Source organism: Paramisgurnus dabryanus, chromosome 6, assembly GCF_030506205.2.
Source record: "Paramisgurnus dabryanus chromosome 6, PD_genome_1.1, whole genome shotgun sequence".
Lineage (NCBI taxonomy): Eukaryota > Metazoa > Chordata > Actinopteri > Cypriniformes > Cobitidae > Paramisgurnus > Paramisgurnus dabryanus.
The window spans coordinates 36989231-37016843 of record NC_133342.1 but is presented as its reverse complement, the minus strand read 5'-3'; the positions used below and the strand labels follow the sequence as shown (position 1 = coordinate 37016843).

The following is a 27613-nucleotide window of genomic DNA, read 5'->3' as shown; positions in this document are numbered from 1 at the left end:
ATAGGTTTGATTTTGTTTTACAATGTAAACAAATCTTTAAAAAAAAGAAAAAATTTATCTCCAAGCATTAAACCACTACTGTACATATGATAATTGCTGAAATTATGACATATTTTGAGAGGTGTGCGATTTTCAGTTTTATTCAAAGCCATTAACTGTTATTAAATCAAATATTAATCATTAACTGTTAAAATGGCAATATTAGGGGTAGAAAGACCCCTGGAGGCTTTTAATCAAACCAAGCCTTTATCATTTTACAATTATTACTTAATCTTTTTTGTATTGATGACAAAATTATAAATCTTTTTTGTATTGTTGACAAAATGATTAATGTTTTTTATATTGATGACAAAATGTTTATAAGTGAAGTGATGTTAAGGAATCTTATCTTAAGTATTATTTCCTAATACTACATTCAATGACAAGCGATTGCACATAAATGTATTTTTTGTGCGTGTCTGAACTGATTATGTAACACATCGTTCAGACAGGTCACCTCAGGATTGTTTATATTTGTTTAATAAAAACATAAGGTAGGGTTTAGTTGTATCTTTCTCAATCAAACTCACAAGACTTGTCTTGTTCAAGGAGATGAGAAAAAAAAAAGAGTTCAAATAACTACAGAGACAAAATCTGCCAAATTATTCATAAACTTTATTTGAAAGAAAACATATATATTTAAATAATATAAAACATACAGTATTAAATCAAATTAATATTTGTCCTTCATAAAATACTAATAGCCTATGAATTGTTCTTCATAGTTTAAGTACAGAGGATAATAGTGTTTCAAAGACTGTCCCCATTATTCATTAGACAACTCAATGCTAACTCAGTTCCCCTACAGCACATTCAATTTGATGTTTGTGCACAATATGCAATATAAGGGATTGAAATAAGCAGTGTGAGTTTAGAAAAATACAGAAAAATATACTTTCATTAGTAAGAATTTCCACATACAGTTTGTTAGATTTACACTCAGTGCATACATATAAAATTATCATTCTCAAACATGGTTAAAAACGTTTCAGTGCCGTGACAAAAGTTAACTGTAACATTTCTTTTGTACTACGAATAACACTTGGTACACTTTACAATAAGATTGTATTTGTTAACATTAGTTAATGCATTAGCTAACCTAAACAATACTTATTGTATTGACTGTATAAAAATAACTGTATTTACTTTAACTAACATTAACAAGAATTAATACATGCTGAATAACTATATTGTTCATTATTAGTTCATGTTAGTGAATGCATTTACTAATACAACCTTATTGAAAAGTTAATAAAGTGAACAAAGGCATGTATAAAATCTAGAATTAACAAGCAGTTAATATATAAAGCAATGCAAAACCATAATAATAATAATAATAATAATAGTTATAATAAATACTAAACTGAATCAGAAATTGTTAAGTCTTCATGATACATACATACATACAATGAGGTCCCAAAATCTTGAGACTTTTAGTAAAAATCTTATTTTGCATACTGATCTTATTTAATAGAGATGAAAGTGTTATAGCATTACAAATATTAGTATCAGAAATGCAGACCTAGTAAAAGTCAAGTGAAAATGTAACATGGTATGTCTCTTTTGTTTTGTTTTGACAGCATCACTTGAATTGGAGTTGTCCAAACATGACTTGAGAAAGAGTTACAATGAGCACCTTGTGTGTGCCAATCCAAAAAATATGACGAAACTTGAAATGTCATTATCTATTCGTCAACCAGTCCACTAGAAATTGTGCATAACCGTACATAATTCCTACATATATACGTTAAAGCATGGTTAATAATTTTAAAATGAAAGTATGCACAAAGAGGTTATTTAAAATGTCTGCATTTAAAGAAATAACACCTTGGCTCAGTGTAAACAAATAAGTAATGGTTAATTTGGTAAAGAATATCGATTGCAGGATCGATGCTACAAAAACAACACTGTAAAAGTATACAGACTCTAAGATGATTCGTTTTCATGAACCATGATGTCGGCCACGCCGTGCACCTGACTGAGCTGTCTGCAGTCCAGTGAAGCCACCAGCTTCTTCAGGCCGGCTATAGTCGGGATAAAGTGTTCTGTCACAGTCACATTGGCATGTTTGCCCACATCGCTGCAAGAAAAACACAACACAGTCTTGAAATAAGACTTTATGGGCACATTTTTATATTTTAAACAAAGGTCTATGATACAAAGTAGAGTTACATTTTATTTTTTTAAGGATTTTCACAATGCTTTACCCTGGAACACAATTTTTACCCTGGTTGAGCAGCGTTTTACCCTATGCCATTATGATAAAGGAAATCTTGCCCTGTATTCTTCTCAAATATTTTGATTGAGTTTAGGATGAGGAAATTCAAGCTCTTACCCCACTTTGATGGGATGGAGGTTTCTCAGCCCTAGACCTTCGACTCGCACCACCACGTTGCGTAAAGTGCATGGCAGAGGGTTTTTAAAGGTGATCTTCGCTGTCATCTCTTTGCCAACATAAGCCTCTCCTATGGGCTATAAAAGCAAGCAATAGTTAATAAATTGCTCCGTTTTTTTCTGTTAACTAAAATCAAGAGCACAACTTGATTGTTACAGTACATATATTGCAAATTGTCAAAAGTTAAAAGAGACATCCGGTTCAAATATAGAAACAACCAAAACTGTTTTAAATAAAAACTTGCTGTAGGTTCTTACCTCGATGTTGAGATCAGGTGTCCGGAGTCTAAAGCTGGTCTGATTGGCCAAAACCTGTTGGGTCTCGGTAACCCGCCCAGATAGGGTCAGCATGAGCGCGGCCTGGTCCACAAGCTGGTTCTCGTAGTGCTCGTACGGTAGGACCCAGTCAATGACCTTTTCTAAAGGAGGACAAATAGACATGGAGGGTTTTTAGCAATGGTGAGTGAACTGCATTGTGGGATACAGTATTCCAGTATTGGTGTCATACCTTCTCTTAATTAAAATATCCAAAAATTAGGGTTCTTTTAAGGTTGAGTAAACATTAATTAACTAAACTCACCTTCATTTGGCATGAGCTCCACAGGAAGCTTGTCTTTCTTCACGGTGTCCTTCAACACACCGGTGTAGTACATGACTGCCACCTGACTGTTAATGGTGGTCCTGCGAGGTTGAGAGCTCAAGTTCTTCACTACGATCTTCAGTCGAGCATCTCCTCCCATGCATGGACCGTCATCTTCCACTTTCACCTCCACCTGCACGTCCTCAGCTATGGGACTCGAGTATATTTCGGGTTTACTGCCGTAGCGGCAGGCGGTCTCCACTGCGATACGTTCCTCTTCTGAATCTGTAGAGGAGGAAACGTTACAAATGTGATCACTTCAATATTGTAGTTGTTTAGACTGCAATGAGATTAGGTGGAGATAAAATGAAGACATATCCTTAAAGAGCCCCTATTTTCATTTTCATGATTTTACATTTCCTTTGGTCTGTGTGTGTACTAGTAAATGTTAACAATCTGCAAAGTTACAAATCCCAAAGTCTATGATGACGCAAGTTATCGTCTCCAACTGAAATTTCTTTTCTTGGACTACAATGAACGCAAGGATTGCAAGCAACAGTTTACTTCCGCAGCGAGTTAACGTAGACGTAAGGCAATGTTTGCATATTTAAAGGGGACATATTATGAGATTTTTTTAAAGATGTAAACTAAGTCTTAATCTAGGTCTGAGCAAAAGTGTGCCGTTTTGGGTGTGTCATTTAAAATGCAAATGAGCGGATGAAGTTTAAACACTGATCACAATGATGGTGGTTTGTTGTAATTAAAACTCAATTGTGCTGTCAAGTCCTTCTTTTCTCTCTCTTTCTCTCTGAACTAAATGGCAGTGCTGTGGTTGGATAGTGCAGATAAAAGGGGCGGTATTACCTTATTCTGACATCACACTAGGAGCCAAATTACAATGACCTATTTTTTCACATGCTTGCAGAGAATGGTTTACCAAAACTAAGTTACTGGGTTGATCTTTTTCACATTTTCTAGGTTGATAGAAGCACTGGGAACACAATTATAGCAGTTAAACATGGAAAAAGTCAGATTTTCATAATATGTCCCCTTTAAGAAAAATTGCTATTGACTAAACCATGATTCAAACACGGGTTTTGAGAAGTGTACAGCGCTATACATGGTTTTAATGTTTTATTATCCTAACCTTACCAATCTGGTATGTTCTGCTTAAGCCGCGGTGGCAAAGTTGATTGATCAGTTTGATCATTTGCGTTATCAGAATCAGATTCGGGCTTGTATTGATAAGGTAGTAAAGATGATATTATTTCCTGTTGGGAGCTGATCTCCAAATATAGTATGGAGCGTCACATTTCCTGCACACAATTGAGGTATTCGGCCAATCACAATGCACTGGATAGCTGGCCGATCGGAGCACAACGCGATTTCCAAACGATGAGCTTTGTAAAAATTGACGCATTTCAGAAAGGTGGGGCGTAGATGAGCAACAATAAAATACGGTATGTGAAAAATAATGTGTTTTTGAACCATAAACTAACTAAACACATTGCATTACACTAAATACACAAAATAACGTCCTTTTTAAGCAACGTAAAGGGGGCCTTTAAGTATCAAGCTTTATAGATTGTTCCTGCCAGAAAATAACCAAATTTAAGGGATCGTTTACAGAACAATACTATAAACCAAAACCTGGAAACGTTTTTATACTTTTTGGCTGTTGGTTTACTTGACAGTGGCATTTTTGGATCCTGAGCATGCAAACTTTTGAAAACATAGGGCAAGTTTTTAAAAATGACCTACCTCGTCATCTGTTTAAACAAAACTGCTCAATGCGATTGCCATCTTGTTCGTTCGTATTTATCGCTCTATAGATACCCCCTACAAGTAGCCTAAAGCTGCATGCACACCAACAGCAACTAGCATCGGCGGAGTAACGCAATCTCTTTTATTTCATTGGAGACTTGCCATAAGAGACTTTCGGGAGCGACAACCAGTGGAGTTCACGTCATTTGTTTTTCGTCATTTACTTCATTTGTTTATAGTTGTCACTAGGACAACCAGAATTAGGTACGCCTCTTACTGACCTCATTGAAAGAAACACAGAGTGGCTTAAAAGTTAAACAACCATCCAGAAGGGAAGATAAGGACAGTATTGTGGTTAGATCCCAGTGGTGCAGGCATTGGAATGTTAAGCCATTAACCCAGGCTAAAGCATTGTGTAATTTTGGCTGCCTATCCTGGCATGGGCTTGCCGTGTGATTTGTGCACTGTATTGTAAGTTGCTTTGGTAGCATTTTCTAAAAACACGTTTCACCTAAATGTATGAGTGAATCTTAAAAAAAATCTTGTGAATGTTCTTGAGATATGGGCTGTTTAACAGTTCGTTGGCGTTCACCAGCTGCAATAGTCTGTTAAGGGCAGGTCGAGGCATGGATGTGCAAAAAAAAAAATTATAAATGCTTTAAAATGTGTGTGTGTGTGTGTGACATTCTCACCTTCAGGGTGCTTGTAAATGTGTGTGATGTCAACTCGCTCATCTGAGCCTACAGCCTTGGTGCTGATGCAATGGCCGACAGCTTTCTTCTCACTGTGGATCTGACTGAAGGTGCCGTCGAGGTTCCTCTGCCAATAGATCTTATCGCTATTCACCTGTACCAGAAAAGCACAAGAAAAATTAGAGCTCCAAATGACTTCCATTGTAGATGGAGCTTTCAAACACAGAAAAACAAAGAGAGGGGATTAAAAACCTATTTAACATTGAATGTCTACAGTTCAGGTCCCCATCCTACAGGAATAAAGCCAATAAAAGCTCCCAGGGCATCTGATTTATGGACTGCCTTTTCATTCATGGTAGACACATACAATTGTGTGTCTTGTTTTTATGATCTCGCCTCGGTGCAAAACACCCACAGGCTGGCCCCAACAGGGGGTTTTGCGCTTTGAACTGAATTAAGTCTGGCATGGACTCACCTCAGCGAAGACAAAAGGAGCATCATATTTCATAAAGACTTGGCCAGAGCGTATAGCAGCCAGCGACGCCGGTCCACACCGGAACGTCCCGTAGCTGGTTTCCTGAGGTGTGGAGTCCACAGCCTGCCATCCGCCCATACCAGGGGGCAAATCCGGTCTGGCCATCCAGCAGTCGTTCCAAACATGGAAGTTCCTACGAAACGGAGTAAACCAAATAATGAGTTAGGAAGATGGGTGTGTCAAAAGCAGGATATAGGGGTTAATTCCTGAGGTGTTTCCTGCTATATTAAAGCGGCGATAAATCATTTTAGAGTGTGTTTTTGCTGGCACAACAGTGGTCTCGGACTTTGGGGCTACTTGCAAAAGCGAATGCTTATAATGTTAGTCGCTGCATTTCCATAACCCGACAAACTGCGCAGATTGACATTGCATATTGAAAATAAGGGCAATGGAAATACATCAGTTTTGCAAAAACTTCCATATATCGCAAAGAAGTTTTTACGTTTACATGAGGTGGTTTTTGCAAAACTGCATATTTAGGTAATCTAATCACATAATCATTTTTTGAAGATAAAATATGCACTCACACCTCAATACGTGTCTGCTCGAGGCTTTCCTTGCCAAAAATGTTTGGATAACACTCCTCTTTGGATTTAAAATAATGCACCATTACCTCCAAGAAAGACCTATACGTTGCCGCTCCTAAGTATAAGGGGCTTTCCTTGCCAATAATGTTTGGATAATACTCTTACGTCTCCTTCGGTTAAAAGTAATGCCTAGTGCGGTGGATGTGATATTATTAAACCTACCAAAATCACTCGTTGTTATGTTTAGAATAACATATCGTGAGAGGAAAAACTGTATTTCAGTCGCGTATCATCGATTAATGAAAACGCCGTCATTTTGCAATATTTTTTTGTCGACATTTAGAAAATAATGCTAAAGATTTGCGCAAATCTGTGGAAACGCAACTAGCATTGTGTTTGCAGACGTGTCCCCTTTGATGCATTCCCTATCCGATCATTTTTTTTCCTTGCTCGAAAAAAATAATCCGTAAACACGAAAACACTGAAACCGACTGAAAGCGGTGTAGTATATATGCCGGACCAGTATGTGGCCCTGTAATTCTGCCACAGATATACACTATACACGGAGAAGAAGACTTTGAGCATGCGCATAACCAACGTATGGTGTTGTCCATTATCGCTTGTTGGTCACCACAATTGCATAGAAGCATTAGATTTTGCTGTAATAAAGCTAGTAGGCTTTAGTAGCTTCTGTAGCACGAACACAATCGTCCACCGTTATTGTTGTTGCTGTTACGTGTAACGCTTCCGACACGTGATGTGATGACGTTTTCGCTTCACAAAATATACGGATTGGCTGTACAGACAAAACCGCAAGGGTGTCGGTTTCAGATTTATCCACTTTAGGACCCGGTTTCAAAAAATAGCGGATTCAGTCTCCCAAAATGCCGGATCCGTGTGGATGAAACGCCAATACGATAACAAATTTATACGTATACAGTGATACGCGTCTCCGTGTGGACAGCCCCTTATTTTGCAACTGAAAGTGTCTGATAATGAGGGGAGAGATTTATTGATAATCTTAAATCTTAACATTGCATCATCTAGGGCTGTGCGATATTGAGAAGAAATTCAATATGCAATAAGCTGCTAAAATATGGGATACAGTATGTGATACAATAATGCTTTGTAAAATCTATTTCAATAATAGAAAAAAAAAAACAGTTTTCACTCTTCCCGTCTCACCGGTCTCTCTTCTACCTTAACTGACCTAAAACGCTGACTATACACAACATAAAGTATTAAAATCATTCTGTTATTAAAAACTATTGCACATTTGGAGTATTTCGGTGCTGGCCAGATCCAAAAATATGTCTTCATCTGCTGACATTTGAGATTTGTTATGATGAAAATTGTTATAGAAATGATTAGAATTATGTATTTAACACTTTTCACTGCATTTTTCTATAAAAACAACACAATTACACACCACACAGAGTCAGAGTTCAGCTCATCGATCGGTTCCATACTCTCATCGAAATACACATCCGTCGTCAGGGAGACGTCCGTATCATGCGCAGACTGGAAATTTGTAACGGATCGGGCAGGAATACCTAAACATCTCAGTACTTGGATGAGGGGAAAGATAAGGGAGAGAAAAAGACAAATATTCAGTATGGCAAACAATAGAAAAAACAGGCAACACATTCAAAAGATACACAAAGATGCAATGTTGAAAGAATAAAAACAAAACAATGATTTTGGATACTGGATTAGAGAATGAAGGAGTTTCCAGCGCTATCTGATGGCAATTTGTACAATTTATTTCATACAATTTGGCCAACTCGGAAATATGCACAAATTCTCATGAGTCTGAATGTTTCACACAGAGGGAGATGCTATTAATGGACAGAATGCAAACAAGAGTATTTTTAAACTGAAGGTCCCATATGGTGACATACTGAGCTATGATGAATAACCCAGCACAGCATTTAGACAGCAGTAGATGCTTCTGGTTGACGATTTCAGATTAATTTCATTTATAATAAGACTAAAACATGTGCAATTAAATCTGTTGTCCATTTGTGAACATTTATATAAATCCATATAATAATGCATGTGAATTAAATAAGGCTAATCTTTATGCGTTTGTTATGAGAAAGAATTAAGTTACACTTTTTAAGTCAAGTTTTCTATTTGAACTATCCTGCATCCTGAATAGTGAACAAACTACTGTACATCTTTAGTTTGTAAGAGCCCCAGACTGTAGGCCGTAATCTCTCTCACACACCTGTGGTGGTGACCCCGGAGAAAACCCAGCACTGTCCGTACTTGACAGGCGTTCCTCCTTCTTTGTGGTATCTCTTGAGGATCTCCACACTGCCACTCCAAGCGGTGGGAGCAGTCCCACCCGAGTAATTCCCAGACCAGTTTCCCTCCAGAACGCCGCGGTCATCTGGAGAGTTTATCTAGAACCGAAAAAGAAAACCAAGTCAGATAAGTTGACACTGAAGTATTTCATGTCAAAGCTGAATTTATCTCTGTATAGATGCTTATAGTGACTTAAGGAAACAGATCTTACGATAATGAAAGATCAGAGGTGGAACCTACCATGGCAGAAATGACTCGGACCACACTGATGGGATCTCCTCTGCCTGATGGAGGAACCTCGCTGTTTTCCAGCACATACAGACAGGCATCTAAAACACCTTCATCAAACTGAGAAAGAGAGAGAGAGAGAGTTAGGGTCTATGTGCTGGGGTATTTCATATGGTATGATAAGAAACTCAATGGCTCTGTTATGCAAAGAGGATGCAGAGTTGTGCAGTAACAAGTAAAACAGGCCAGATAATCTTCAATTATTCTTATCCAAAATGCAGCTTAATTGCAGTATAATCAGCATTTTTAACGCATACGCAAGGGTCCTCGTTCAGTGCACCTGACTCAATTTTCACCATCAGAAGTGTGTGCATGTATTGTACGTGCACCGCTGGATTTTGCGGACATAGGTTGCCCATGTGCATACAGGAGTATGTAGTATGTAGGCCATGAGAGGTATTGCGATTTGTGTTGAACACCAGAGCACTTGTATGAGTCAAATAAACTATGATTTGCAAAGCTGTGGCTGGACTAAACTAAGGGGCTGTTTACACTTGGTATTAAGATGTGTTTTCATCGATCGGATCACAAGTGGATGAGAGAGACACATTACGTTTACACCTGGTATTTAAATCCGTCTCTTTTGTCCACTTTCGACCGCTTCTGTCCTGAATACTGTGAGGGGACGGTCCGTGAGATGGTGGGCGAGTCTCTCTGCTGTCATTCAAACCCGAGCAGGAGTAATTATGAGTTTATATGGATGCAAACTAATATTATGTCAGAGTCCTCTGCTTGTTTAGCAAGTAAACATGCTGCACAGTGTTTTGTACGTTTATATGTTGGAGCTTTCTCTGAATTTGAATGATCGCGCAACTTTCACGCTTTCAAAACTAAACTACGGAGAACACCCGCAGTAATTTTATCAATGAAAGGCTAAAAATAGCAATGTTCACCTATTTCACGCCAGAAGTCAAAAAAATGACGTAAAACTTGTGTTTAATACCTCAGATTAGATAAATGGGCGGAGAGAAGGCGGTTGCGTATGGCTGTTCGAACACATTCAACCACATTTGCGTTCCGCAACTCCAAAGCGATCCAATCGAAAGTGGTTGGAACTACCTCTGGATGTGGTTGAAAGTGGTCGAAAGTGGACGAGCTCAAAATGTTTTGAACACCGTTTACACCTGGCATTAACGTCGTCCACCTGTGATCCGATCGACGAAAACGCGTGTTAATGCCAAGTGTAAACAGCCTCTAAGGTTGTGCACCGACAGACGAAAGTATCGACGATCGACAGACATATCGCCAAAGCTTGGCTTTCATGACGAAAGTTGGCGATAGTTATCATTATTATCATCATAGTTTAACATTAGCATTGCGCGCTTTTCCGCGAATGAGAGGGTGTGTAGGCTTCACTTTGCGCGAGGGAGCTTGTAACGCGCATGGATTCCTTCTCGCATGCCCCTTGACATCTTGGATTCTTGCTTGGACCTCAATGCGCGCAACATGGACTCCTTAGCACCTGAACTTGCAGTGCGCAGGACTCGGACTCCTTCTCGCACATGAGCTTGTAATACACGCGCCTCTGACATTTCCTTGCAACGGAGGCACGTAGGAAATTTTTGAGAGCGCCTGGACCTAATGACGCGGATGGATAGTGTTGAATGACAGTGTTGCAGTCATGACAGTGTTGCCCTTGCTTCTTTTTTATCCACCAAATAAGGATCGCCCATACACCCAATACTATCGTGTATGGGCGATCTCACAGGCTGAAGATAGGACAATTTCAAAATGGGGCATTTCACCCAACACTAGACTGAACAATCCATGTTTTTGTTATTTATTTGTCAAACTATGTATTTTCTGTGTTTTATGAATGACCAGCATCCCGGTAGAAAACAATAGGTTTAAAGCGCTATGGCTCTGGACGTCCATTCCTCAGAACCTCGTTTTGGAATCAACATGGCGGCGGACCGAATCAGGTGTATAGCTAAGTTATCATCTAAGGTGTGAATGGGCCTTGTGAAAACCATGCTAAAGTCTTTTTTGAGAATTTAACTTTAACCTAGATATGATTGATTTGTAAACTGACCAATTATATATGATTTTGTATTTATGTCTTGAGTAGGGGTGGGGGGTTAAATAGCACACCAAAGTGGAAAAAAACCCTGGCTAATGCATTTTTTTTTTTTTAAAGTCTGCTATTGTTGGAAATTTTTTTTTCCAAAAAATAATTTATAATAATTTGTTTTCCCTCTCCGTACCTGCCCGAAGTTCCATGTACGAGCTCCGATCTGCATCTCAGTGCCGTAGTAAATTCTTCCAGTGTCATTTAACACATATTCCTGTAACTCCTTCTCACTCTCCATGTAAACTGTGTCATCTGAGATGAAAGAGAGAGAGAGAGAGATTATGAGGAGTTTGTTTAGACAGGCTTAAGTCATTTTAAAGCCCATGAGTCTTGAAGTATGACATCATCACCAGGAGGCCTGGATTCGCTCATGTGTTCTGAATTTAAGGAACATTCTCTTGTCTTGCAGATGGGTGTGACTACTGTATCTAAAGCAAAGGGAGTTGCAGTGTGTACACAGGAAAGAGAGAGAAAGGGGTGATAAAGAAACGAAAATAAAATGGGGTTGAGCAAATATGATACTGAGGAATTAAAGATTATAGCATCAGTAAAGCAGTGAGTCAAACATGATGAAGAAAGGACCCTACGTGATGAGTCTGCGGATTGTGAAATACACTATTGTGAAAGTTTTAGTTTGCAATACAGAAGAAAACACTGTTGGGTCATTCCTGCTTTGCTTTTTATTGATAGATTCCCATCATTTGTTTTCTAAAGTGTTTTTTGTCATTTATTACATAATATAAAGAATATTTTGAAAAAAGAATCTTACTATGTAAAATTATAGAAGAACTCTCATTACTTTCTTAAATTACAACACAAGCACATTTATTGTTTTAAGTTACATAGCTGAAAATGTACAACAGAAGAAGACTGAACATTAGCACTGAAGTGAGACACAAAAGCACATAAATATGGTGATGAAACAACACAGGCTGAAAAAGGCAAAGAATTACAGGAAGAGGCCCAAGTAAGAGAAAGTGTTTGAGAGAGAGAGACAAAAAGAAAGAAAGAGAGAGAGAAAGTGTGTGAGAGAGAATAAAATATATGAGGGTATGAGGTGTGGGTCACCACCCTAGAGTTGTTTAAGGCAGTGTTGAAATAATTTAGAGGAAAAGACAGAGAGAGAAAAACAAGTGAAAGTAAGAAGCAAAGCTCATGATAGAGAATAGAGAGATTAGCATGTAAATAGCAAAAGCTGACTTGGCAGATCTCTCTTTGCTTGCTAAACATCTCAGGGCATCCAACACAGAACCAAGTAAACAAACTAATAAACTACCCATAAGAAATCCTCTAACAAACTATAAATTGTAGACTACTGACACAAACAGACACTTTAAATCAACACTGAATGAAAGTTAAAATGTGTCTCTGGACCACACATCCAGTTAAAAATGTATTTACACCATGTTTTACATTCATCCCTGAAGGCTGAATAAATACACTTTCCATTGATGTACGGTTTGTTAGGACATGACCGAGTTTGGCTGAGTTACAACTACTTGAAAATCTGGAATCTGAATCCTAGCAACACATATTACTAATGATAAATACATTTTTGATATATTTACAAAATATCTTTATGGAACATGATCTTTACTTAATATCCAAAAGATTTGACATAACATCTTTAATTTTCTCCCATATAATGTATTGTTGGCTATTACTACAAATATACTTATGACTTATGACTGATTTTGTGGGCCAGGGTTACAAATAATGTTCTTTGCATATTATTTCCATACTGTTTAAAATATAAAGAGGTTATTTCCTACACTTCTGGAGATTTCTTTTTTTATGTTAGTCAGAGTTGCTGTTCCTAGCCAGTATAAAAATTTTCTTAAAGTTATATCTACTGTGTATATCACATACTGTATAATGTACATATCAAACATATTGGAGTAGCTATCTCCTCAGCTATTTAAAAACAAACTTTCTGAGAGTTTGTGTTAAACTAATGGAAATCTCACACAGATGTGCAAGAGTGCCTGCCAGTAGATGAAGCAAAGCCAACTGTGTTTTTCATTCAGCCCGCTGTGGTTAAACAAAAATAAATTGCACGAATCCTGCTGAGGTAAGATACCGGACAAAATTACACTTGCACCTTCATGTTACATAGTTTTAACAGTTGCCCATGCATACTTTAGGCTAAAAATATAAATGTTTCCAAGACACGGTGCAGTAGATGTGTGCTTTGGCTTCTTTTCAATAACTGAATGATTTTTAAAAGTGCAGCTCACTTTATTTAAGGCTGACCAGCGATATTTTATATAACATGATGTATGATGCTCTGTATTCTTGTAGCTCAACTGGTAGAGATTGTGTCAGTAGTGAAAAGATCAAGGGTTCGATTTATAAGGAACATGCATACTGTACTTATAAAAAATGTATATCCTAAATGCACTGTAATGGGGCGTACACACCAAAAGCAAAGCATGGCATACGCCCTATTACTGTCCCTTCAATATATAAGTTTTTTATAAGTATGTGTGTTCACTGTTTATAAGTATGCGTGTTCCCCTAGCATAATAGGACGTACACACCAAATGCGAATTGAACAATTTGCGCGAGTAGTTTACATACAAAGTCAATGTAAAGACCTGAATAGAAGCAAACTCCCGTGGGACGATGCGAATGACACAAATCAGGCAGCGTGATTGCAGCGAAAACGCGCGCTATTTCGAGCAAAAAAATATTTAACTTGAGCAAAAAATTTGCATGACACGAAGTTAAATCCCACGAGTAATCTAGAGCAAGGAACACGATGCTTTGTGTTTGGTACGTATGCAGCATAATAGCACATTCACACCAAATGTGAACTGATTTGCGTGAGTAGATTAGATACAAAGTCAAGATGAATGGAATCGAATTTGAATGGGGCAATGTGAATGAAGCAAATTGGGCGCCGTGACTGCAAATTGGGCGCCGTGACATGCTATCGCCTCAAAGGTGTTTTCGCACAAATTAAAATTATTCAACTCAAGTGAAAAATTCACATGATATAAAGTTAAATCCCACAAGTAATCTAGAGCAAGCAATGCGATGCTTCTTGCAAGATAAAAAATATTCAACTCAAACAAATACAAAGTCATGTGATGCCTTGCGTTTGGTGTGTACGCAGCATAAACACACACTAATCACCTAAAAGACATCTTTGCGCAAGTTAAAAATATTCAAGTCAAGTGAAAAAAAATCACATGACATGAAGGTAAATCCCACAAGTAATCTAGAGCGAAGAACGTGATGCTTCCTGCAAATTAAAATATTCAACTTAAACACATACAAAGTCATGTGATGCTTTGCGTTTGGTGTGTACGCAGCAAAATAGCGCATTCACACCAAATGCGAACTCAATGATTTGCGCGAGTAGATTAGATACAAAGTCAAGACAAATGGACGCGAATGACGCAAATTGGGCGGCGTGACCGATATTTGAAAAATATTCAACTCAAGTGAAAAATTCACTAACATAAAGTTAAATCCCGCGAGTAATCTAGAGCAAATGCGATGCTTCTTGTAAATTGAAAATATTCAACTCAAACGAAAAATTCACATGACAAACTTAAATCCCACAAGTAATCTAGAGCAAAAATAAATCGTTTAGGATAAAGCATCTGCCAAATGCTGAATGTAAATGTAATGATGATCGTAGGGCAATTTTAAACATTTAGGAACATACTATACTGTCGCATACTACACACCAAGCTGTCACTGGAGCAGTACCCATGTCCTAATATGTAGCATTTAGGTACAGATATGTATACACTTGGTACCAATATGTCCCTTTGGGGTACTAATATGCACTCTTTGGTAATAATATGAACTCTTTAGGTGTACTTTTTAAAGCAACACTAAAGAGTTATTGCTCTTTGCTCCCCCTACAGGTTAGAAGCGTAATTGTTCATTAGCACTCTCGTAAATACTGCAGCATAGCTGGCTCTGATTGGATTGTAGGTCTGCCGTAAATCAAGTTTTTGTAGTTTTCTCTCGAACTACAGGACACTACCCGACGGTTGGAAACTTCTTTAGTGCGGTTTTGGCCGATAGAGGGCTGCAAAGCAAATGTGAAAGTGCCATTCACCCTGTTTTGAGTGGATGAACACTGAAACTTTTTTGGAAACGTTATTTTAAGGTAAAAAAAACACTTTGGTGTTGCTTTAATTGGTACTGCCCTAGTGACAGCTAGAGACCATTTTTCAAAAATCTTTTCTAGGTTAAATCACTTAGCACACCTCTACTTAACAAGTCAACATGAGGTATCATCCATGTCCACAGCAGAGTTATGCACTAAAGCATTATATACATCATTTTATTTCTCTGCAGTCTCTCACCTTCACACCAGGGATTAAAGAGCATGATAATGTCACTGTCATGCTCATGTGTGGTCCTCTCTTCTGTCTTCAGGTACTGCGTCGCGATGCTCAGCTTGTATTTTCCGATAACAGCGGTGACAGTGGAGTTGATGGAGAGTTTGATTCGTTTGTCGTTCTGCTCCACAATCTTTGCCTCCCAGCATTCATCTTTAAGTTCCTCCACCAATGGAATGATGATGTGCGTGCCCTTTGACACCAGAGGAAGCGAACCTACAGTAAACAAGAGCATGGACACAAAACAAACGACTTGAGGAACGGCTCAACTGGTCTGCAAAGGAATGCATTGAATTTGGTTCCAGGTCGTGAAACTCGGTGAGTGATTGAATATGGGAGTATTCAAAACATGTTGCTTACAGACTGATGAAATATTTCCAAAGAAAACACATAGAAAAAGACTCCAATGATAATTATTCGCATATCTGGACAAACATGTTTGTTATTATTATTAACAACCATCCACATTTCTGAAACCTAAACCCTTCCTCTTTCAAATTCCTTGTTCTTTATGGACAGGAAATTGTTGATTTAATAATACCAAAAGTCACAAGTTACTTTATGTTTTCTCCTAAAATCTGAGAGAACATTTTTTTTTAAACGGTCGAGTTATCTTCTACCAGTGTGCAGAGGTTTCTCTTGCATTGTTTTCTTTCTTACTCCCTCATTTCATCTTCAGGACGGGAGGTTAACCACAACTTGGGTGCGGCATTAAAGGAGAGATGCTTGCGAAACACAGTTGTTTTAAGCCCTTATCAGTAAACTGAGTATCAGGCTGTATCTGCTTGTGTATCTGCTAGATTTAAGTAATAATTTATGCAGGTATTTACTTTGATGCAGTCAACCGAAGCAAGAAAAGCAAGAAACTAAGGGTACGTTTACATGACAATGATGAAGAAAATGAGAATTACGGCCACTAATGTTTTGCCTGTATCTACATATATGAGAAAACTAGTTCTCACCCGTCTTTAGTTCCAGGTGAAGTTTATCTTTGTTCGGGTCGAAAGCTCTTGAAAGGTCAATCTCTATCTGAAAGGTCCGTCCTCTACGGATGATGAGCTGATCACTGTGGTACTGATCCGTATGATGTTCCTTCCTGTTCCACTGGGATTTCTTGCTGAGCAGATTCACAGAGCGCACCTTTAGAGTCAAATCTAGGAATAGATAACAAGCGAGAAGAAATACGTTTATCAAGAGAACGTCTCAAAATGTGATGGATGCTACACTTCATATCTGTCATTATGCACTATTTTTATCATATTTGTAAATGATCATATATTATTTTCTATGCTTACTTTGTACATATTTCCCTTTCCTTATCTTGTTTTTTGTTGTACATAATTGTCTTAATGTTGTTTTGTTAAAGCTGCAATTCTTAACTTTTTTGTACTAAAAATAACACATAAACGATCCTTAAAACTTACTACGATTCACAATAGTGAGATTGTAATAAATGATTTATAAGGTAAGCAGTCAGGTCAGATTTTGTAGAAAATGTCAATTGTTTTTAAATGCACATAATTGTAGTGTAAGCACATAAAATGAACTACAATTCTATGTTTCAAACAGAGATGGCGATAGAGAGACAAAAGTTACAAATTGCAGCCTTAAAGCGATAGTTTGGCCAAAAATGATATTAAACCCATGATTTACTCACCACCAAGCTGTCCGAGTTGCATATGTCCAACGTTTTTCAGACAAACACATTTTCGGATATTTTAGAAAAAGATTTAGATCTTTCAGTTGATTAAATGTAATGTTACGGGGTCCACCCATAGTCCACGACCTTCAAGTCCAAAAAAAAGTGCGTCCATCCTTCATAAATTAAATCCAAACGGCTCCAGGATGATAAACAAAGATCTTCTGAGGGTAATCCGCGCGGTGTTGTTGTAGAAATATCCATATTTAAAACTTTAAAAACTAAAATAACTACCTTCCGGTAGCGCCGCCATCTTAGTCGCGTCCGCATTCAGGATGAGAGCTTACGCAGCCTACGGAGGTTTCTCTGCTGCTGCTCTGTGCCCACGCCCTCCGAATTTGTCATACGTCACTAAGAAAAGTGCGTACACTACGCTAATACTCTCTCCTGAATACAGAGGAGTCTAAGATGGCGGCGCTACCGGAAGGTATTTATTTTCGTTAATAAAGTTTTAAATATGGATATTTCTACAACAACACCGCGCGGATTACCCTCAGAAGACCTTTGTTTATCATCCTGGAGCCGTTTGGATTTATTTTGTGAAGGATGGACGCACTTTTTTTGGACTTGAAGGTCGTGGACTATGGGTGGACCCCGTAACATTACATTTAATCAACTGAAATATCTAAAACATTTTCTAAAATATCCGAAAATGTGTTTGTCTGAAAAATGATGGACATATGCAACTCGGACAGCTTGGGGGTGAGTAAACATGGGTTTAATATCATTTTTGGCCAAACTATCCCTTTAATCTTAAATTTAAGGGCGTGATGTGTAACTTTTAGGAGATCTCTTGACCGAAATGCAATATAATATGCATAATAATGTTTTTAGTGGTATAGTGGTCTACAGAGCGCGTTTCGTCACTATGTTGTCTCGAAATTGCCGTTGGTTGCATTTTACAACCTAACCGCTATGCTGCTAAAATTTACACAGTGCTAGCCTGGGTTTTCCCATGTGCCACTAAATTATGTTGCTTTCCAATACCAATATACAGCTACCGGTTTAGTTGCATATCTTTCAGCTGTGTGCACACATACCGATAAAAGTTGTTTACATTTGAATCGATGTCGCTCTACATACGTCATCTGGTATAATTGAAACGATTGGCTGTGAGCTACATACAGACACATTTGATAGACATTCGAAGCGCCCAATAAACCACGCCTCAAATATGAGCATATGGTTCCCAGACCACGTCTCATTCTCTCTCATTCTCTACACTGAAGCTGTTTAGGAAGAACATTTCATTGAAATATAGTACGTAACTTAAATATGACGTCATATTTCGCAGCAATATATCAAAACAATTAGGACTTTAAAAAAACACCAACAGATAACTTTATATGAAACATGACCAATAAAACTAGAAAATAAACTATTTGTATACATTAGTTATTTGTATAACAAATAGCAGTATTTAAATATTGAAACTAAGTATTTAATAATAAAAAACAATGAATAAATCTGCGCATGGACATGATATTGTAATTTTTAAGAAACAGGTTCATTATAGGAAGGACATTTTAACGTGTTTGATTATTGCCTCAAAACGCCTGATCATGTAATATTTATGTTTAATATGCATTAAACTCAGTCAACATTAACTCCTCACCATCCAGCTCTGTGCCATCAGTATGAGGCAATGTAGTCGGTGTGTCCTCATTTTCTTTACCATCGATCACCACGTCATCATTGCCAAAAGTGACATCATACGAGCTGTTCTGTCGGCGGAAACAACACGGACAAGCTTTCCGAAACCAACTCTCCTTTTTCACCTGTTGGTTCTGTTTCTCTGGGACGGCGTGGCCATTGCTCTCAGTAGCACCATGGAAACGGCCGATGGCTATCTCTACTGGCATTCTGAAAGAAATCATACATTAGAAATTTACTTAAGTACTGAAGTGGCATGCTCCCACATAATGTTTTTGCACAATGCAGTTTGCATATTGCGCATAGTATATGAATCTATAGTATGTATGGGTTTCCCAAATGTTTCAAAACCGCATCTAAATGTATTGTGGTATTACTACACAAGTTAATGCTTTACAGTTATTAGGGATGCACCGATACCGATACTGGTATCGGGTATCGGCCTCGATACCACATTTTCTAAAGTACTCGTACTCGTAAAAAGTCCCCCGATACCTGGACTCGATACCACGGTCTGAGAAATGTCTATGTTTGAGTGGCGTGTAAGGGGTTAATGCCTCTTGTGTTGTCCAAAGAGGCAGAGTTTACAACAGACTGGAAAACTAGTCCTTTGTTTTTTTTGTTAAATTATATTTACCTGTACATTTAAATCATGTTTTTTTTATTAAGTACTCAGTATCGGTATCGGCAAGTACTGAAATGCAAGTACTCGTGCTCGTATTCCAAAAAAGTGGTATCGGTGCATCCCTAACAATTATTTGTATTTGTTAACATTAGTTAATGAATTAGCTAACATTTTGAAGAAAATATACATATTCACAGATCATCAATGGTCAAACCAAATCAAGAACAACAGAAATTTTGCGCTATTGCACAAACATTTAGTCCAGGGACACTGAGTAAACACTGAAAATATGAACCATGTGTTTTCCTTCATACGCCCTCCCTCGGTCTTTCAGTCTGTTCACCACATTTTTATGTTTTTTTTCTCAAGACTTTCTCCACAACTTCTAACTTCTGTAGCTAGTGTTAAAGCATTGTGACGCAGCGCAAAGGTCCTAGGTTTGATCAGGGAACAAACATACTGATAAATTGCATGCCTCTCAATGCATTGCAAGTCGCTTTGGATAAACGTAATGTAATGCAATTCCAACTTCCAATCATCAGGGCTGCACACACATTTTCAATTGTGAGAAAAATATGCTTGGATGGTGTTTTTTACATTACGTATTGTTTAAAGGCATTTTTATAAAGAACAAACCCACAATTGAGCAAACCGACAGACACTTGGGAAAGAAAACTCTAAAGATGTTTAAACAGATGAAGAACATCTGTACGCATGCATAGTACACCATGTAGACTACGGTTGCTAACATGACAAACAAAAACAACATCAACATTGATGTGCTACTTAATGAGAACATATTCAGACGTGTTAAGGCTAGACTGAAGTGTTATGTCACGAGAGCATTTATGAACGCTCTCACAGGGCAAACGCCCTATCTCTTACTGTATTCAAGAAATTCTTCATGTCAACCAATGAATCATTCAGTTACCTAAATACAATATTCAAGAGGTCATGACCTCTACAGTACTGCAGGGCAAATAACAGAGACAGTATTTCTAGTGATGAGCTATTGGACTCTTCACACTTAACATTAAATAGGGGTGTGGCATGACACAATTCACAAAACACATCAGTTTGTACTGTATCTTGCACTGCAACTGAAGAGCGTACGCATAGCCGGGGAGGCCTCCCTTAGATTCTTTAGGACTTTCATAATGTTGCACTGGATACTGAATCTAAACTTCTCTCCTCAACCATGATTAATATTCCTGATCTCTTTGTGGGCGGAGTTGTCAGCTGTGACGTCATTTATACAGCTTGCAAACGCATATATATGATCCATGGTAATGTTAATTTTTATGTCAGGGTCTGGACGTACGTACGCACTTTTGCTCGTCCAAGTGCTGCAGATTTTTGGCAAAAAATCCAGCCTTGCTGCTCGAAAAAGATTTAAACACTGCCAGGTGCACTTTTATATGTCTATTACAATAAAGAGCATCTATTTAATTTCTAAAAAACAACGTTATTTTGTGTATTTGGTGGTATAATACAATGTGTTTGCGTGGTTTATGGTTAAAAAACATTTTTTTCGTACATTTTTGTAGCTCCAGATTTCTCTCTCTTCCTGAAACGCACAGTTTCCCTGATTGGCCAGCTAATTTGTACATTGTGATTGGCCTGAAAACCTCTGACGTCAGCTGGAAAGTGACGCTCCTTACCATGTTTGAAAGATTCGCTCACAATGCAATGCTAACAGGAGTTAACTTACAGGCTGTGAGTCCGAGCGGAAGGAATTATGATAATGTCGGTCTTGTCTACATCACCAGTCCCAGGAAGTAAACTGTTGCCTACAATCTGTGTGTTTGTTGTGTCCAAGAAAAGAGAAACTCGCGTCATCGTTTACTTTGGGGTTTGTACCTTTAGCATATCTTTGACATACTAATACACACACACACCAAAGGAAATGTAAAATTGTGAATCGGACCATTGGTGCTCTTTAAAAAGGCATAGTTTTAAAGGTGCCAAAGAATGCATTAAAATAATATGTTAAATTGTTGTCTGATATCTACAAAAACGATCCAGAGATGGTTTTACATGTCCATTTACAACCCAAGGATTTGCTTTTATTAGCCTATTTTATTTGCCTATTATTAGCCTATTTGAAAGGGTCATGAATAATAATGTTGAGCTCTGCTACTATTGGCTGTTTCACAGAACAACTACTTTAGTAGCTCTGTGTGTGTGTGTGTAAACAGAACTTATGTCTGAACCAATGATGCACAGTTTGATCCAAAATGAGCGGGTGCCTGCGGTCATCCAGTCATCCAAAAATATTTTTAATGATATTCGGGTCGGGTCGTTTGAAATAAAGACGCCAATTGACTATTTAAAAACATTAATGCTTTTAAAAAATGTGTGGATTCCGAGTGGTTTGTGCGTGTTTTTCAGTATGGACCTGCAAAAGGCAACTGTAACATCAGTAGTAACTTCTGTGTAACTTTAGCCTAAATGCTAGCATATAGCATTAATTAGCATGTAGCGCTAAATCAGCAGTCACAACTTTGTTTTTGCATTCATTAATTTAATGTTGGGGGCGTTCATCTCGACTGTCATGTCACAGTCGATGTTATGTTGTCCAGATGTCTTTTGAATGCACAAGGTTTACATAAGAAGGAGGAATCAATCGTGTCATTATTATGTACAAAACTCTTATTATTCATCTACGTAAATACAGTTTAACATTCTACTGCACATTTAAGTATACTAAAGTAACTTAGTAAGCTGTTTAAAGGGCGGTCACGTTCCATTGACTTCCATTCATAAGCATGCAAATGCATCAGACTAAAAACGCAAGCTCGTGCGAAGATATTTTGCAATTCGCTGCGAACCAACTTTCCGTGATCTTTCTCTCTACTGAAAAGCAAAGATGGATGATACGCACCCCACCCGTATTCGCAGTAATGTACGAAAAATATTTGCATGTTCAATGTCTAGTGTGACTGCACTTTTAAGCTGTGGCAAAACCTGTAAACCATTTTTAACACCCAAATGACATCACACCGTGTCAACACCATAAGCTTCGAATCAAATGTCTGAAAAACATTTCTGTTTGATTCAGAGATGTAAGCAAATTACTAAAAAAAAACAGACGTAATCTTATGCACCGTTAGAAATGACTGGAATGTTAGCATGCAAACCTCTCACACATCCTGTAACCCAAATCATTATTGACTGTGACCTATGACTTCAGTGCAGCACACTGTGAGGTGTCTATCTGTGTCTAGTTTTGTAACTGTGTGTTTATGAAGTGTAAGATAACTCCAGCAGCTGGTCTAAAGCCGAGAGAAAGCAGCAGGTAAATATAACCACATGAGAGGGTTGGATCAAGATCATATACGCTACAACTCTAAACCCTATTAAGATTTTAAAGAAACAGTTCACTCAAAAATGTCATTCAAAACCTTTGTGATTTCTTTATTGGAACACTATGACGAATGTTAAGCATGCTCTTTGTCCTAAAATGAATACTACTGTATGCTTTATTCGTTATATGATTTCTACAAACATCTTTTGTGTTCCACATGATGTTAAGTAAACCATGACAGAATTTTTATTTTTGGGTGAATGATTCGTTTAACTAAATTTATATGGTGCACAATAAAAGTCTAAGTATGTGTAGGTGTATGATTATAGGAGTAAAAATACACTTACACCTCTGAGTTTACACACCCATGCCTTATATGGCACCAAGTTTGTGTTTTTACAAAACCTAGGGCAACAGACTTCAAAATAATAAACAATAAGAGATATGAAAGGATGTTCTGATAGAAGGTGATGTCATTGTGTGACGTAAAAGTGAATACACCCACAGATGTCTTAAGTCACCTACACTCCCCGATGCATTGCATCACTTCTGTCTGTGATGCAGAACTGAAAGGGTTGATGAAGAAAGACTGAGATCATAATCTATTAAGAAATGAACATGACTTAACACGCTCTACAGTAAAGCGCATTACTGTTAAAATCAAATTAATGGCATACCCTCATAGCCTGAAAATTAGAAGTATATAGATGCATTTTCACATTATCCCTGGGGATCGAACCTATGAACTTATGCAATACCCTAACCGCAGGCACACAAATTAAATATACAAACTTTAACTGTTACACTTTTAGGAAAAAGGTATAAAAGCTGTCACTTGATGGTACCCTTTAAAAATTTACAAATTTGTACCCTTTAAAGGTAGGGCTGGAACTAACGATTATTTTCATAATCGATTAATCGGGCGATTATTTTTTTTAATTGACTAATCGAATAGAAACATAAATATTCACTCAATTAGTTTTTCAGTTATTATAGTTAATTAAGGCACTAAATTCAGGTATTCATGTATAAAGACGCAAGTGCAAAAGCCACACGCTACTACAAAGATTTACTAATATAATTTTTCGATTTTTAAGCCTTGAAGGGGACATTTCAAAATACTTTTTTAAGATGTCAAAGAAATATTTGGTGTCCCCAGAGTACATAAGTTTTAGCTCAAAATATCATATAGATAATTTATTAAAATTGTCACTTTGTAGGTGTGAGCAAAAATGTACAGTTTTGGGTGTGTCATTTTAAATGCAAATGAGCTGATCTCTGCACTAAATGGCAGTGCCATGGTTGGATAGTGCAGATGAAGGGGCAATAAATATTATCCCCTTCTGACATCACAAGGGGAGCCAAATTTTTATTACCTATTTTTTCACATAAATGGTTTAACTAAACTAAATTACTGGGTTGATATTTTTCATATTTTCTAGGTTAATAGAAGCACTCGGGACCCAATTATAGCACGTAAGGATGGAAAAAGTCAGATTTTCATGATATGTCCTCTTTTAAATAAAAAAGTTATGCAGCTTTTAAATATTAAAACATCTTTAAATGTCAAAAGAAAAATATGAATTCATAAAATTATAAAAACTAATTAAGTCTTCAAGGATTTGCTGGTAAGGAAATTACAGATTAATAAAATTATTGTAATCCTTTACTTCAGACCAAGCCATTATGATATAAAAATGATATAGATAAAAAGATTTTCCCCCTCGCTTTACAACAATTTTTATGAAAATCCAACATCAATTTAACAAATACAAACTCACTTATATTAAAGGATGAAATTGAACCTTTATTAACCAGCATTCGTTTGTGCTTTAGCTTCTATCTTTGGGGCTGTTTACACTTGGTATTAAGATGTGTTTTCATCGATCGGATCACAAGTAGACGAGAGAGACACATTACGTTTACACCTGGTATTTAAATCCGTCTCTTTTGTCCACTTTCGACCGCTTCTGTCTGGAATACTGTGAGGGGACGGTCCGTGAGACGGTGGGCGAGTCTCTCTGCTGTCATTCAAACGCGAGCGGGAGTAATTATGAGTTTATATGGACGCAAACTAATATTATGTAGGAGTCCACTGCTTGTTTAGCAAGTATACATGCTGCACAGTGTTTTGTACGTTTATATGTTGGAGCTTTCTCTGAATTTTCAGCGCAATTGATAAAATACGATCACGCAACTTTCACGCTTTCAAAACGAAACTACGGAGAACACCCGCAGTAGTTTTATCAATGAAAGGCTAAAAATAGCGCTGTTCACCGTATGTTCACGCCAGAAGTCAAAAAAGACGTAAAACTTGTGTTTAATACCTCAGATTAGATAAATGGGCGGAGAGAAGGCAGTCGCGTGTGGCTGTTCGAACTCATTCAACCACATATGCGTTCCGCAACTCCAAGCGATCCGATCGAAAGTGGTTTCGACTACCTCTGGATGTGGTTGAAAGTGGTCGAAAGTGGACGCGTTCAAAACGTTTTAAACACCGTTTACACCTGGCATTAACGTCGTCCACTTGTGATCCGATCGACGAAAACGCATGTTAATGCCAAGTGTAAACAGCCTCTTTGTCCTGTCAGGGTTGCCAGATTCCCATAACAAAACCAGCCCAGTGGCCATTCAATATTAGTCCAAAAGCATACCAATGACTAATCATAGCCCAAATTCCAACAACTAATGATGAATCATTCCTCCTTTTTACTGATTACTTGTTGCAGTGTTATAAGATTATGTGTACCTTAGAGGTACCAGTATGCACCCTTTACGTACAAAGGTGTACTTTTTGAAATGGTCCCGCCCGGTGACAGCCTTTGTACCTTTTTTCTGTAAGTGTAGTAAGTAATAACCACCTAGCAACCACCCTAGCAATTGCATCACACCTAAGCAACCAAACCGCTGCCACACCCAAGCATCCATGGGAGTTACTGTATATGCTTGGGCAAGCAATCACTCATATATTCCACAAAATATGTAAACATCATGTACTTAAGTATTTGGATTGTTCCTGTTCATTGCATTAATGTGTTTCACAATGTGTCCATCTCAGTGTGCTTGTTGTTTTAGTCTTGCAGACTGTTATTGCTGGAATGTAATATGGCAGGAATGGGCGGCTCAGATAAGACTAACCTGCACCTCTCTGCCCTCCACTCCCAGTAACTTTAACAGCCTGATAGAGCTATTTATATGGTTTATGGGTGATCAGCATTTATGAGAGGTTCTTAACGCATATTTATTTTAACACAATTAAAAGTACAAATGCTTAAAAATAAAAAATGCCCTTACAAATCATGCCCTACACTGTCAGAAGATATTGCCAAAAAATGGTCATTTGCTCTCACTGGGATGGAATGCAATATGCAAATAAGATTCAAAATCTCTGAGAAATGAATATATAGAAATGGCATGCGGGTGAGTAAATACTGATATATGGTGAGTTCTCATTTCCCATTGAACTTTTCCTTTAAGAATTTGCCCAACAAATGCCACAGTGATAAAAAGTTGCAGCTGGTGGAGTCACAAGAAGCACATGATAATCACATTGTAACGGTATGTGGACAACACCAAAACCTTGTTTGACTTTTTGAAATCCCTTGTTGAAACGGATCATCAAATTTGATTACATTCTTAAAAATGAAGGCATTAAAGATGCATATTCTTATATTGAACGTTCTTCACAGAGTAACAGCCCAAAGAGAAACTTTATTTTAAAAAGGATCAAGGGAAAGTGACTCTTAAAAAGAGGAAGCAGGAAAGTGTGAAAGAGAGAACTCTGAAAAGATCCCAATCTGTGCTTACACACATGGTAAGAGTTCAAATGGTCTTATTGTAGGTCAGAGAGGTACTGAGGTTTCTAAACTATGTGAGGAACGTTTCATTTAGTTCTCCTATGACACCAATGCCAGATACAGTACAGATGTTACCACATCTGTAAAAAAACATCTGGAAACTATACTATTTACATTCATTTTGTTTGAGTGTGTGTGTTTTCCTCAGCATCTTTTGTCCATGGTTGCATGTTTAGGACCCAAGCCATAAGCCACAGTTAAATATGAATGAATAGGCTACTAGTTCAATGCACAATAAAGTTGCATCAGCAAAAGAATAAAATAAAAGTTAAAAATCTAAAGTCATTTTAAGTGTATGAAGTTACCCTCATTCACACAGTGACAGTGAGAATAACGAATAGAAATACGACATGCCACATGATTTGAGATTTGTTATCCAGAGTAAAGATAACAAATAATTGTTTGGGAATACTGTATGTGAACTCGTGCATCAAAATAATCTAAGCTTTATCCTGAATAAAACCGCTCAAAATACCACAACCCTGTCACAAATGTGGTTTAGGTTTTGCAGTAAAGTGCTCACAATCGTCCAAACGGAAAGCGTGTAAATGTATAGATGTGCACTTTATGGATAAACATCTTAATAATTTCGATAATGTCTTTAGTGAAACTTTGATATGTAGCCCAACAAAACTTGGATCGGCATCTGTGCGCTGTACAGAACGCAGAACAAACCGCGCTCTGTTCGCGCATTTACGCATAAGCTCGAACAGAATGTCAATTACACACAATGAAGTAAAATATTCAACTTACTTTTCTTAGCTGGTTTTCGTAACGGGATTCTTGCAGTCAACTTCAAATATATATTTACGAACCGTCTTGGTTCAGTCAGACCAGCAGAACTGACTCTTGCCAGCATTATAAAGCTCTTTCCATGCCCATATCAGAACATGCCCCGCCCATGAACC

General features: G+C 37.6%; 1 protein-coding gene across 1 annotated transcript; it reads right to left on the bottom strand.

Annotated features, from left to right (window-relative positions):
• Positions 1–634: 634 nt before the first annotated feature.
• tgm1l1 (transglutaminase 1 like 1) lies at positions 635–27613 on the bottom strand. The gene is made up of 14 exons (XM_065276653.1): positions 27459–27613; positions 18879–19126; positions 16527–16718; positions 15529–15780; positions 11334–11452; positions 9082–9189; positions 8762–8939; positions 7961–8099; positions 5945–6137; positions 5470–5623; positions 3014–3298; positions 2692–2852; positions 2375–2511; positions 635–2119 (listed from the first exon to the last, which is right to left on the bottom strand). The coding sequence occupies exons 2-14, from the start codon at positions 19123–19125 to the stop codon at positions 1966–1968; spliced, it is 2319 nt and encodes a 772-aa protein (XP_065132725.1). The 5' UTR covers position 19126; positions 27459–27613; the 3' UTR covers positions 635–1965.